Source organism: Lytechinus variegatus, chromosome 10 (genome assembly GCF_018143015.1).
Source record: "Lytechinus variegatus isolate NC3 chromosome 10, Lvar_3.0, whole genome shotgun sequence".
Classification (NCBI taxonomy): Eukaryota; Metazoa; Echinodermata; class Echinoidea; order Temnopleuroida; family Toxopneustidae; genus Lytechinus; species Lytechinus variegatus.
Window position 1 is genome coordinate 28,522,926 of NC_054749.1, and position 15,596 is coordinate 28,538,521.

The 15,596-nt window shown below is 35.9% G+C and overlaps 1 protein-coding gene across 2 annotated transcripts in view; it reads left to right on the plus strand.

Annotated features, from left to right (window-relative positions):
- Positions 1–15,596, plus strand: part of LOC121422489 (katanin-interacting protein-like) — an 80,365-nt gene that overhangs the window by 20,661 nt on the left and 44,108 nt on the right. The window contains exons 17-21 of one of the 2 annotated variants that reach the window (XM_041617571.1): positions 961–1,098; positions 1,863–2,739; positions 3,525–3,678; positions 4,758–4,832; positions 5,707–5,750. In XM_041617571.1, the coding sequence (XP_041473505.1) occupies positions 961–1,098; positions 1,863–2,739; positions 3,525–3,678; positions 4,758–4,832; positions 5,707–5,750 (1,288 nt within the window). The remainder of the gene's footprint in view (positions 1–960; positions 1,099–1,862; positions 2,740–3,524; positions 3,679–4,757; positions 4,833–5,706; positions 5,751–15,596) is intronic. The other variant, XM_041617573.1, reaches the window with a different exon arrangement.

Consider the following 15,596-nt stretch of genomic DNA (forward strand, 5'->3'; position numbering starts at 1 on the left):
TAAACACTTAACTTTTATATTTCCTTAGGATCAACAATTTGAAAAAAATTTAATGATATTGGATATAATGCATGTAATAATAATCATGATAATGATACTTATGATTTATATTTTACATTGAAATTTTGAGTTTTACCTCAATTTTAACCTGCTGGGGTTACAGGTGGGTGTTTCATAAAGCTGTTCATAAAGTCACAAACAACTTTATGCACAACTGCAACATGTTCTTAGGTCATAACTTTATTACATAGGGATATCACATAGCACAAGAAAGGATTACTATTATTACTATTTGTTTGGCGTCACCTGTGCCTGGGAGGCGAAAAGCGAACTGAATCACTATGACCCGCAGGTCTCTCCTCCCGATATAACTGATTAGGGGGAATGCAGGTGGACCACTACACCGCGGTTACCCCCTACTCGTATACGAATAGTGCAGTGGGTTCTTAACATGCAAAGGTGGTGACTCTCCTCTACATGGGGCCTCCATTTAACGTCCTATCCGAGGGACAGAGTGTTTTCCATTGTAACATAGGCTGCATCTATGAAACATGGGAGAGACGTTTACACACAACGCACTGGCTTCAGTCATCCGCCCGGGGTGGACTCGAACCCACGATCTTTGGTTCGACGGGCAGACGCGTTACCGACTGAGCCAACACCGCTCTCAATCACCAGTCATGCGTAAAGTCATTCGTATCTTACGAACAGCTTTATAAAACACCCACCAGGTGTAAGTCCCTTGTAGTAACTTTACTGAGTTCAATTTGATACTCATGCACATTGTTTGTTCCTGAAATGTAAAACAAAAATGGGGGGAGCTTAGAATAAAACCATAGTTTTTATGTTTAATTTTTTTTTCTTTTTTAGCCAGAGTGAATTTTGTTTCTTTTGAAGAAAAATGTTTATTTTTCTCTATAGTTTGTGATAAAGCATGAATGATGGGACTTATTTTTACAGACTACAAAAGAAAGGAACATGTGGAGCTGTGAATATGAGAAGGGGTCACCAATCTTACTTCTGTTCAGAATCCCATCCTCTCCCGCCGGCAGTGGGATCTCTAAGATGAAGATATGGAACTTCAACAAGACTCTGAAGGTCAGTACGTGGGAGAGTTTTCATGAAATAAAAAAGTTGGCGATTTTTACCGACAGCTGTTGCAAGCTACTGTAATCCTCGCATCTGATTGGATGAGAACAAATTGGTCAGTGAAAATCACAGAACATTTGCTTTGTAAAAAAAACTCCCCTGACATAAATAGACTCGGTTAGTGTCTAAATGTTTCTCTCATGGAGATTCAGTAACCAGTAATAGTTTTCATGAATGATCTCTGAATATTTAGTATAATTTTGTATTAATTGGTTGTTGCTATGTCAGACTATCCTTGGGAAATTTTTTCACTTTGTCAAAATGAGTCCTTGTGTCCCCCTGAATACCAAAATAGAATATGTTGGTAAATATGATGGTTGTGCAGGGATGTTGAATTGAATACATAGCGAGTATTTTTTGTCTCAATATTTCTCAAAGATTCTAGGCTAATTCTTTCCCCAACAGAAAACTACCCCACTACTAGATGAACTCTTTGGCTTTGGGAAATTTTCATAGAGGAGTTGTCATCTTGGAGAGGGTGTTTGGTGGAATAGTTGAAGGAGCTACTGTCAACAGGCAATATATGCTTTATAGGGGTGTTGTTGGATGAGAATAGTATCTGCGCCAGTTGTCCTATCATGCCTCTGCTATATCAAATTCAGAGATATGTTTTTATCAACTTTTTCATGTATAGAATTTTACTCAGATGTGGAAGTGATTAATAATCAATCGTAGATTATTAATTATGTGCCTTCTTTCTATCCTGCCCACAGGATTTAAACATCGGTGTCAAAGAAGCCAGAGTACTCCTTGGAGATAAGGTAATATGGGAAGGAACGGTAGACAAAGGCTGCGGGAATCAAGTCTTTGATTACAGTACAACCATTATGATTCCTATGGAATGTGCAAAGGAGAATGCAAGTAACAGTATTCCACCTGATGCAGTAAATAAGGAGAAACAAACTGCTATTTTGAATCCAGACACACAAAGAACTGAGCTCTCAGAACAAAGGAAAAATGTGGAGCAGAGGTTGCATGGTGCTGGAGACAAGGGCTTGCAGAGCAATCACCCTCAGGGGAAATCTGTGGAAGGGAGGTTGTCCAATCCAAATAAAAGCAACTCAAACAGTAATGGGAATGAGGATCGGGATGATGACGGGAGCGGAGAGCTGCGGAGGAGCATAGCGTTTGAGATAGATCTGGATCTGTTCCCGTCCAAACCAGACCAAGATCCAAAGGTGGACCAGACCAAGCGCAAGGACTTGACTCAGAAGCCCATTGAAAAGAACAAGACTAAAGGTCAAACCCCTGCTAAACCTAAACCAAGTGCCACTCACCCTCCCATATCACTCTCTACTCCATCTTCAGCCCAGAAAGGTCAGGTCCCAAAGATCAGTGTAGACCCCAAACATACTGCTACATCTTCTGCGTCTCTAGAAGCCTCGGTCAAGGACTCCATAGGGTCGAGCCAGGACCTTGGATTGAGACCTGGTGTCTCAGAGAGCTTTAGTCCAGAAGACCCGAGACAGACTATTAGATGTGAGACCAGGGTGCTCATGAGGTCAACGGACGCTACCCTTGATCTGCCAGTGGTTGATGACTCCATTCATATCTATGCTACACCAAGGTCCTCTCTGGATGCAAGCAGGGGTAGGTTCATTGATTCCTATGAGAAAATTGGATCTAATTCAAAGTAGACGATTGACTGATGATTTGGTTGTTGTGGTTGTGCCATTCAGGCAAAAATATATATTTTTTTTTTTTGGGGGGGCACTTTCAACACCTTGCTGTACTACTTAAATGTGAAACATTTGATAAGCTTTAATATTGCATTGAATAGGGATTTTCCAGGTCTCCTTTTTCAGTTTCCAGTGCTCATTTGAGCATATCGGCTCGAGCCCCTGTGTGTATATTTTTTCCCTAGTGCCATTGTATTAGTTGATCTTTATGTTTTTTATTGTTGTGATATCTCTACCCACCATAGGTGGTTGCTGAAGGCATTATACTTTAGGGTCATCCTCTGCATGAAATACATGTAGGATACTATTTTCAGATAATAAAAGGTTCCCATTCAAACTATAATTTAGAAATGCATTTTTTTTTAGCAGTGCTCATTTTAAAAAAATATTTTCATGTCATGTTTTAACAACAAAGAACAAACTAAAATATTATATTGTAAAAATATTTTTTGGCTTTCAACCCAGATTGCATTGATCGATCTTTCTGATAAGTCAGAAAAAAAATATAGAAACTAGCAGGAATTGAACCTGTCATCTACTGATTGCAGGTCAGCGACTGTACCACCAGGCCTTCACTGGTCCATGGCACAGTCACAATGAAATAAGAACAAAGCCCTCAGTTCCCCTGATTTAAATTAGAATACAAATTATACGAATTATTCTATTTTATATTTCATTTGCATGTATCTCACTCAGAGAAAACTCCCATTGCTGATGATGATGTGACTCCAAGAGCCGTTCCAGTGGGATTAGAATCCTCACCAAACAAGACAATCGCTGCCAGTGAGCAGGACACAAGCTTTGATAAGGAAGAATCTTCTATGCTTGATCAGCTCAAAGAATTAACAGGGTGAGTTAATATGGAATGTTGTACATGTTTGTCAGTCTGCAAAGTGTGTTACCATACATGGAAAAAATAGTATTGATCAAGACTGGCCTCACAGGAACTTTGTTAGTGCTAACAATGTGCTAACAGGGGTCTCTGTTACAACTGGTAATGTTGCAGTATCACCAAGTGTTACAACAACTTCTTATATAGACCTTGGATCAACATTTGTAACTTGGCCTACTATAAAGGCTCTATTAGTACTGCAATACAGTTTTGTAATGCTTTTATTCTTTTTGAGTTAAGTGAGAATGCTCTGTATATTGTCCTTGTTTTACATTATCTTTACCTAATTTATACATTCATTATAGTTGTGCCATAACTGTGCTCTGTCTATGTTTTATGATCATATAGCTCTGCTGTTCCTTTCCTTTCCTACATGTGAATCTACTTAGATACATTTACTATATCTTTCATAAATGCATTTGCTGTGAAATTGTAATTTATCTTTATTTTTTTTACATTTATGTTATTGCCCGATATTTTCTTTCCTTCAATTTTATTTTTTTCTACTGTATCTTCTTTAATGTATTTTAGAAGAAACAATGTGATTTTCTATTCTATTTGACTGTGTCATCTCTTAAATATAGATTTCCTCTATAAGTCAAGCAGACATTAGTCCTCTTCTTTTATAAGTAAATATGAGCAAACTTATCGTCTTTCACCCTGTACACCTTACCAAGCAGCTATGACTAGACTTTGAACATAAATCGTATTTAAATTTTCTCTGATTTCATGACACACTTTGTGTTATTGGTTGAAAACACAATTTGCATATGAAAAGATTGTAAGCCTGCCTGCTCCAAATAAGTCTTGCAAGTGTTTAAAAACACTTTTTCCAACATATTGAATTCTGGTATTGATTCAGTAGGCCTACGTATAAACAACATTTTAATCCAGAACCAGATTTCAATCATATTTTAAAATTGTTTCTTATAAAAATTTTTCTTCAGTCTATTCTTAGTTGCATTGTGGAATGTACAGTGGCCATATTCTTCTACACTTTCAGTATTTTCTGAATGTTGTCTTCTCTATCTTAACAGCGAACAAGCAAAGAGCGAACGTCCTCACACTGATAAGCCTTCATGGCTGAAAGGGGATGCAAAGAAAAAACGGGTGTAAGTCACAATATTACAACCCCTTCCCCCTCCGTTCTTGCTTTAAGTTCGGTACATTAGAATGTTCTAGAGAGAAAGAGAGACAGACAAAGAGAGAAAGATAGAGTAGGACAGGCAGAGAGACATAGAGAGAGAGAGATATAGGCAGACACACAGAGAGGGGGATTAAAGAGAGATAAAGCGAGAAATACTGAGATTGAGAGAGATAAGAAGGGAAGAGTGATTGAATTATGAATGAATATATGAATGAATATATGAATGAATATATGAATGAATGAATGAATGGACTGACAGATTGACGAATGAACCAAAGAACGAACGAATGATTAGGGAGTGAAGGAACGAGTTAGTGAGTGAATGAAAGTATTAATTAATTATTCAATTAATTTTTAATGAAAAACTCACAAAAAAGGTATTACCCATGAAATATTATCTATTTAATATTTCACTTTTTGAATGTTGAGGATAATTTTGTATTCTATAAAATCCTAAGCTTTCTGTTTACTACAGCTGTATGACTTTCAAAATACTAGTCAGTAGTCATTCAATCAGTTTTTCCTTTTTAATATATCGCTGTCTTGTCTTTGTTTTTTCTCAGCATGTATAGTACTTCCCATTATAGAGTAGACTTGAAGAAATGAAATTAGAGATAGAACTAGGAGCTGGTATAGAGTTGATGATATGCCTCTGGCATTGTACCTGCATGTTCAACCTCTGATGCTGCATGTATGTGAAGTGAATATTTAATTAAAATTTTCATGTATATACTTCATCTTCTCACTTTCTTTTAATGCATGTTAATATTTTGTTGTGCCCAGTTAATAGTGTTAAAGTATTGTTCAACAATATTTCTATGTCTCTTCATCTCCTGTAGATCCAAGCCTAAGCAGCAGAAACCACCGTGGCTGAATATATTAGGTAAGATTTATGTTCATCTTGTTACATATTTATATTATCTGAATTATTACTTAATTTGGGGTTTATGAAATGTTGTGACATTTTAATGTCATTAAGTCGAGAATGTTGCTATAGTGTCTGCATTGACATCGGTCTCTGACTACAGTAGAATTCCCAGCACCTCGCAGAACTCCTCTGATATCCTCCAATCAGAACGTTTGTTGATAACTCTTCTTCCCTGCCTCTCATTGAGGGTTAACCCTATTTTTATTGGGTTATTTTAAGCCAGGATATACGCAAAAATTTGCACATGCATAGAGCCCGATGTACAAACTAAGTTATTACTGCAAATAAGAGTATGAAATTTGCCCTAAATTTGTGTTTTATTATGTTGTTTTTGCCTTTAACTTAACTCATTTTATTTAGCTAGGATAATGCTATTTTTGGGTGGAAATATCAATTTCTTCATTTCTAAGTAATATGTACAAAAGAATTGCTGAAACATAATAATTTTTTTTATGTATTTTATTGTTTTTAAATTATTATGTATTACTATGTTTTTTCAAACCTTTGTTTTTTATTGTTTTTTGGGGGGATGAACTTTGTGTAGGACCTCGAGTTGGGAATACCCCTTTTCCCAGGGTATTACTGAAAATATATAAACATGAAAGAATGATAAAGAGATCTGAATAAAGGGAGACAGAATTCAGACTGTATTATTGACATAGGCTGGCAACAAAATCGTTCAGGTGTGTCAGCCCTTTGAAGTCATGGCTGAACGTGGCCTAGACTATTGTTCGCTTACCTACATGTACCTTACAGGTATTTTTACTATTCAATGTTTTTGAATGATGAAATACATGGTATAAATAGAATTAAGGATCATTCGCTGTTCCATTTTGCTGAACTGCAAGCAACAACAAAGAAGACACAGCCACATGTATGTGTCTGTATTTACAGTGTGCGTATAATGCCAGGTTGTTGTTTTTTTTATAAGGGAGAAGGGCTACACAATTTACATGTATGAGACATTAGGTGACATAAATTATGAAGATATTTTTTTTTCTCCTCAAAGAAGAGAAAGGTTATTATGTACATGTACATGCAGAGCCAACCCAATCTTTTCAATAGACCTATTTTTTTCTCTGTTTTCCCTTATTTCTCCTCCTCTTATGTATCTTCTTAAAAAAAATTATACTCCTTATTCTCCTTTGTCTTCTCTTTTCTGTCCTATTTTTTTCTCCTCAACCTCCTTTTTCTCCTCTTTCCCCCTTTTCCTCTTCCCTCTTTCTCTCTCTCACTCTCATTTCTCATGTCATGTCAAGGTTTACCCCCCCCCCCAGCAAAACATTTATTGGATAAGCTTTAACATTGCAGTGAATTGGAATATGGGGCAAGGCTCTTTTTAATATACAGTGATCTTTTGAGCAAATCACCCCAGACCCCATGTATCCCCCCCCCCTCTTTGTCATTGCACAGCACCATCTGTCTTGCATCTTCCATTTACGCAACACAAGTATTAGTTCTTACATGTAATCCATCTCCTTTTGACATCAGTGAACTGGGGGGCGTTTCATGAAAGGACTTGTCGGACGTTTTATCCAACAAGTCTTGTTTTATTTGACAACTCTTGTTTTATCCGACAGTTACTGTGTAACAGTGCTTCTCAACCAATCAGAAACCAGGAAAGTTGTCAGATCTGACAACTTGTCAGATGAAAATATTGATGAAATGCCCCCCAGAGGTTCAAATCCTGCTAGTTCCTCAATTTTTTCTGACTTTTTAAATATCAGATAGATCAATCAGTAAAACAATACTAGGAAATGATACAAAGTCACTCTGAATTTTCAGAAAATCTGTTGTTTATTAGTATGAGGATTATTCTCTTCTACAAATTAAAAGTACCGGTACATGGAGTCTTTCTTACACATTGTTTTGTACATTGTTGCTAGGGAGACAAAATTTTATTAGTAACTAAAAAATATGTTGAACAAAGCTATGTTTAGCTTTTTTTAGGTCATTGTTCAACTTGTTTCGAAACTTCATACATTTTTCATGTCTATAAACTGTTCGATTCTAAAGATATTTTCAATACAACTTGAATTTTTTTTATTGTACATAATACTTAGTTCCTTTGTGATCCATTGTTTGTTTTTACTCTTTCTTACTTTTACAATTTTAATAGGGAAACCGTCATGATAACATTCTTAAAATTGATGTAGGAAACAAATATAACTATGATTTGGATCTTCATTAATCATTTAATATCCTCGAGTTTATCCATAAACCTACCTATATTTACTTCACTAAGGTCATGTTTTTCAAAGGAATATGATTTACTGTTATTTTCTTTTTTACAAATACTAAATATAGGTAAATGATCGCTGATGTCTGCAACCAAAACACCTGAGATAATATGTACAAGTTTATTTGTAAAAAATATTGTCTAAAAGGGAATTTGTATTATGAGTGGTACGTGTTGGAAAATATATTAACGGATACATAGAATTGATCATGAGAATATCTAGAAATTCATCAACTATTGCACTATTAAGGGAATTCATTAGATCGATATTAAAATCCCCAACTAAGAAGAGATCTTTATTTTCTTTATTAACAGATTCTAGAATAACATTCAGCATTCCAAGAAAAGTAGGAATAGGTTGACCTGGAGGTCTATATATTGTACCAAATACTGTTTTTTTTGGGGGGGGGTTCAAAGTATTAAATTCAATAAAAATGGATTCTATACAATCATTATTCACATCAAGATCTTTTCTATGTATAAAGTTAAGATCATTACGAATGAAAATCCCTACACCACCTCCTCTCTTTTTTTCTCTTGATTTTTCAATAAATTCGTACCCACTTATATTACATTGTATCATCAGGTTTTGACCAAGTTTCAGAGACTCCTTTTCCGCAAAATGTAAAATCTAAAATACTAAGTAGAGATAATAGAGAATCACCATTTTTAATATACTGCTACAATTTACATGCATGCATGAACATACGTCTCTTAATTCATTCAACTCCTGATTATTAATGCAACTATTGAATTCCTCAGGTAAGTATACATGTAACTCTTTGGCGAGCTCACTATCACATTTTCATTTAAACTTGGAGATAAAAATTGTTTCAATTTAGAGATATTTACACCATAAACAGATTTGCTTGAACTGACAGAAATAGGCATACACATACCTGTACATTCACACACCTACATACATGTACAAATACATACAATAAATAGATAAAAGAAATAATCAGTAATTAGTAATAAGTAAGAAAATATGAAAAGTAAGAACCAGAAACATTCAACATTTTGTATGATTTTTGACATTCTTCCAAATTAGAGTACAATCACCAACAGTTGTGATCATTGCTTTAATACTCCCATACAGAGAAAGCCTCTTCTATACATTCATGCATTTTAGCATTACCTGGCAATTTCTTTTTGGGCAGACCATTGCAAGTTGCCCCACTATCAGTTTGCATCTGCATCTTTTCCCCTTAAATAAGAGATATCACATTCTCACATCCTGTCTATGTTACTACATGTACATATGTATATTTTGATAAAGGCACACTTTAAGCATACATCTATATACAAACTAGTTATACATGTACCTTTAACTGCTACACTTTATTCTAATCTCTTCAACCCCTGCATCTTCAAAATATATACAGTGCGTCCTAGAAAAATTCAACGTAATTTTTTCCTATCATGATTATAAATTTGCTTTACTCGACCAAAAATGTGGTAGGTATGTGCCACGGGTGAGACAAAAACGGGGCTCTGGAGCAGGCTTATTGTAAAAAAGAGGGAACGGGCTTCAGAACTACAATGTTTGTGAAAACGGGGGTCCTTGGAACGAGTCGCCTGCGTGTGAGTGCGTATGCATCCCTATGGAACAGGCATACGTGCATGCAGATAGCCCGGCGGCGCAGGCGCCGGGTACGCTCGTGCAGTGCTAAAGGCGATGGTTGAACAGCGCTCTGCGGCCGCTTTTCACCAAAATTGTAGCTCATTGTAGCAGATCAATGTGGTTACGAACTTTGTTTTCCTAATAGGTAGCAGAAAAACTCACAATTATAATTTGCTCATGCAAATGAAAACTTGGTAGCAACTTTTTCCATTTTTCTACCTCAATCATGCATGCATTGATGAAAATATCATGAAACAAATTTACAGGTATATGATTATGATAGCAAAAAATTACACTGAATTACGGTTTCCTTTTTTTCTGGGATGCACTGTATTGGGTTAAATCAGCTCTTTCTTACAGTTCTCAATTTTTTTGAGATTCAAGGTTTTACCTACTGTTAATATGCAATATGTATATTTCAACTAAGAAGTATTTTTAGAGACCCATTTTGGTATCCAGGGTCTCTAGATTGGCATGAGAAGATTAACGTCTTGCCAAAGGACGCTAGTGCTGTGGTAACATCTAACCTTTGAACAAAAAGAAACATGCTACTACAACACCTCTTTAATTAAAAAACATTGAAATTATCACTGGTTGCTATAGGAACCTATTTTGGTATCCAGGGTCTCTAGATTGGCATGAGAAGATTAACGTCTTGCCAAAGGACGCTAGTGCTGTGGTAACATCTAACCTTTGAACAAAAAGAGACATGCTACTACAACACCTCTTTAATTAAAAAACATTGAAATTATCACTGGTTGCTATAGGAACCTATTTTGGTAGCCAGGGTCTCTAGATTGGCATGAGAAGATTAACGTTTTGCCAAAGGACGCTAGTGCTGTGGTAACATCTAACCTTTGAACAAAAAGAAACATGCTACTACAACACCTCTTTAATTAAAAAACATTGAAATTATCACTGGTTGCTATAGGAACCTATTTTGGTATCCAGGGTCTCTAGATTGGCATGAGAAGATTAACGTCTTGCCAAAGGACGCTAGTGCTGTGGTAACATCTAACCTTTGAACAAAAAGAAACATGCTACTACAACACCTCTTTAATTAAAAAACATTGAAATTATCACTGGTTGCTATAGGAACCTATTTTGGTATCCAGGGTCTCTAGATTGGCATGAGAAGATTAACGTCTTGCCAAAGGACGCTAGTGCTGTGGTAACATCTAACCTTTGAACAAAAAGAAACATGCTACTACAACACCTCTTTAATTAAAAAACATTGAAATTATCACTGGTTGCTATAGGAACCTATTTTGGTATCCAGGGTCTCTAGATTGGCATGAGAAGATTAACGTCTTGCCAAAGGACGCTAGTGCTGTGGTAACATCTAACCTTTGAACAAAAAGAAACATGCTACTACAACACCTCTTTAATTAAAAAACATTGAAATTATCACTGGTTGCTATAGGAACCTATTTTGGTATCCAGGGTCTCTAGATTGGCATGAGAAGATTAACGTCTTGCCAAAGGACGCTAGTGCTGTGGTAACATCTTACCTTTGAACAAAAAGAAACATGCTACTACAACACCTCTTTAATTAAAAAACATTGAAATTATCACTGGTTGCTATAGGAACCTATTTTGGTATCCAGGGTCTCTAGATTGGCATGAGAAGATTAACGTTTTGCCAAAGGACGCTAGTGCTGTGGTAACATCTAACCTTTGAACAAAAAGAAACATGCTACTACAACACCTCTTTAGTTAAAAAACATTGAAATTATCACTGGTTGCTATAGGAACATATTTTGGTATCCAGGGTCTCTAGATTGGCATGAGAAGATTAACGTCTTGCCAAAGGACGCTAGTGCTGTGGTAACATCTTACCTTTGAACAAAAAGAAACATGCTACTACAACACCTCTTTAATTAAAAAACATTGAAATTATCACTGGTTGCTATAGGAACCTATTTTGGTAGCCAGGGTCTCTAGATTGGCATGAGAAGATTAACGTCTTGCCAAAGGACGCTAGTGCTGTGGTAACATCTTACCTTTGAACAAAAAGAAACATGCTACTACAACACCTCTTTAATTAAAAAACATTGAAATTATCACTGGTTGCTATAGGAACCTATTTTGGTATCCAGGGTCTCTAGATTGGCATGAGAAGATTAACGTCTTGCCAAAGGACGCTAGTGCTGTGGTAACATCTAACCTTTGAACAAAAAGAAACATGCTACTACAACACCTCTTTAATTAAAAAACATTTAAATTTATCACTGGTTGCCGTAGGAATTATGATGAAAGGTAGTTTACCCAACATTCATTACTTGCAGTGATGAAACTTTTGTGTTTTGCTGATCAGTTCATCCCATAGGGATCATAACAAGTTATATATTCACATGAAAGATTCTGTTTGTTCCATTCCAGAAGGTTCTTCAGGATCTGGATGATTTATCTTGTTGTGAATATCCGAATTATAAATCTTTATATTTTTCTTCTTTTTACAATAATAATAAAGCGTAAAACAATCAAGCGGCAATAGAACTGCACTTAAGATGAAAGGGAACGATCGGGTCGCCGTGCACTGCCAGGTAAGGGGGTATTGTGCTGTCGGAACTTGTAAGCTAGTGAACACTTTTTGCGAGAGTGATCACGCATTTCCTAGAAAGCCAGTGAACACTTTTTGCGAGAGTGATAACGAATTTCCTTGTTGACCACAGTAGACTGCGAGACAAATGAATACCCTCTAGCGATTATGTTCATCTTGTTACATATTTATATTATCTGAATTATTACTTACTTTGGGGTTTATGAAATGTTGTGACGTCATTTAGTCTGGAATGTTGCTATAGTGTCTGCATTCACATCGGTCTCTGACTATATAAGAATTCCCAACACCTCGCAGAACTCCTCTGATATCCTCCAATCAGAACGTTTGATAACTCTTCTTCCCTACCTGTTATTGAGGGGTTAACCCTATTTGATTGTGTCATATTAGGCCAGGATATACTGGGGGGGGGTCAAATTGACCACCCTCCTTCAGATCTTGGCAGCTGATTGTGCAATCGCCGCAAAAATTTGCACATGCATAGTGCCCGATGTACAAACTAAGTTATTAATGCAAATAAGCGTATGAAATTTGCCCTAAATTCGTGTATTCTATTATGTTTTTTGCCTTTAACTTAACTCACTTTATTTAGCTAGGAGAATGCTATTTTTGGGTGGAAATATCAATTTTTACTTTTCTAACAAATATCTACCAAAGAATTGCCAAAACATAATTATTTTTTATGTATTTTTATTGTTTTTAAATTATTATGTATTACTATGTTTTTTCAAACCTTTGTTTTTTATTGTTTTTTGGGGGATGAACTTTGTGTAGGACCTCGAGTTGGGAATACCCCTTTTCCCAGGGTATTACTGAAAATATATAAACATGAAAGAATGATAAAGAGATCTGAATAAAGGGTATTATTCTGTATTACTGTATTATTGACATAGGCTGGCAACAAAATTGTTCATGTGTGTCAGCCCTTTGAAGTCATGGCTGAACGTGGCCTAGACTATTGTTCGCTTACCTACATGTACCTTACAGGTATTTTTACTATTCAATGTTTTTGAATGATGAAATACATGGTATAAATAGAATTAAGGATCATTCGCTGTTCCATTTTGCTGAACTGCAAGCAACAACAAAGAAGATAAAGCCACATGTATGTGTCTGTATCTACAGTGTGCGTATAATGCCAGGTTTTTTTGTTTTTTTTTATAAGGGAGAGGGGCTACAAAATTTACATGTATGAGACATTCGGTGACATAAGTATGAAAATATTTTTTTTCTCCTCAAAGAAGAGAAAGGTTATTATGTACATGTACATGCAGAGCCAACCCAATCTTTTCAATAGACCTATTTTTTTCTCTGTTTTCCCCTTATTTCTCCTCCTCTTATGTATCTACTTAAAAAAAATTCTACTCCTTATTCTCCTTTGTCTTCTCTTTTCTGTCCTATTTTTTTCCCTCAATCTTCTTTTTCTCCTCTTTCCCCCTTTTCCTCTTCCCTCTTTCTCTCTCTCACTCTCATTTCTCATGTCATGTCAAGGTTTACCCCCCCCCCAGCAAAACATTTATTGGATAAGATTTAACATTGCAGTGAATTGGAATATAGGGCGACGCTCTTTTTATTATACAGTGATCTTTTGAGCATTTTGGGTGCAAAATCACCCCAGACCCCATGTATCCCCCCCCCCCCCCCCCCCCCCCTCTTTGTCATTGCACAGCACCATCTGTCTTGCATCTTCCATTTACGCAACACAAGTATTAGTTCTTACATGTAATCCATCTCCTTTTGACTTATCAGTGAACAGAGGTTCAAATCCTGCTAGTTCCTCAATTTTTTCAGACTTTTTTAATATCAGATAGATCAATCAGTAAAACAATACTAGGAAATGATACAAAGTCACTCTGAATTTTCAGAAAATCTGTTGTTTATTAGTATGAGGAATAGTCTGATACAAATCAAAAGTATTCTTTTACACTTACTGTTGTACATTGCTGCTAGGAAGACAAAACTTAATTAGAAACTAAAAGAATATGTTGAACATTCAGGGGAAATTCTCTTGGTGTATGCCAACTCAACTTTACATCTATTCTGGGAAGACAATAAATTAGTGGTGTCGGCCATTGGGACCAAGTTTTCACCTTGCAAACTATATATTTTCTGAAAATTTGTAGTAATTTTTTTTTTAATTGATGATTTTCAAATCAAAGTCAATATACAGTGTACTCTGGCAAATTATTTGTGGTATGGTTGCAGTAAACCTGAGAATAAACCATTTCATCATTAGCTACATGTATTGAGCAACTTTTTTGCACATGACCTTTCCTTTTTTCCAGTTGGATACACAAGCAATGGTTTGCCACCTGTCATTATTGGCTCAAAGCCAAGGGTATTTCCAAGATTTCTTAAGTGGGGGGGGGGGGTGGTGTTTATGTTAATATGTTTGTATGATAAAGGCACACTCAGGCATAATATGATATACAAACTAGTTATACACTTTATTCAAATCTCTTCAACTCCATGATGATACGATCTGTCGCCAGATGGCGCTATTCCAATGACATTGATTGTGCATCCATTGCCTAACACCTTTCCTTATTTAATAGACAAGTACACCCCAACAAAAAGTTGTTTTGCATTTAAAAGAAAAATACAACAAGCATAACACTGAAAATTTCATGAAATCAGATGTAAAATAAAAAAAAATTATGACATTTTCAAGTTTTGCTTAATTTCACAAAACATTTCTTGAACACTTTTAATATGTTCATTTCAAGTGCAGTTTACTAACTTTTTAGGGCCTTTGTATCAGTGTTGTAGTCAAGGCATAAACCTCCAAGGCCGAGGCCAAGGCTTTTTTAACTGGATTTTGGTCCTGGGTACCAAGGCCAAGGCTTCAATACCCAAGGCTGAGGCCAAGGCATGGAAACCCAAGGCCAAGGCCAAGGCCTGAAAACCTCAAGGCCAAGGCATTTCAAACTTTAGAGCGAGCGAACTGAGCGAGCAAAAATTTTGACTTTTGTACATGAAAAACGAAAATAATTTCATGGTAGATTTAGACATTATATTAAATGATTGGATCACTGAGATCTGAAGAACAATCGACCAAGAAAAACCGCTTTGGAATTGCATAGGCTGCATTAGTCTGCAATTTTATTCAATCTGTATAGAAAAAACAGAAATGAATGCATCATAAGTATTTGTTCAATATTTGCACAAATAAATGTTGACTTTGATTTTACATATCAAATATCTCGAGTCATTTTGTCATTTATATAGAAAATGAACAATAAATTGTAAGTCAAAGGCTTTCACCTCAATACGAATAGATATGAGGCCTCTAGTCTTAGCCATGTCATAATTTGCATGTACTTTTCAAATGTGGAAAAGCAAACGTTTGGTGTATAACAAAACACTTTAACTTTT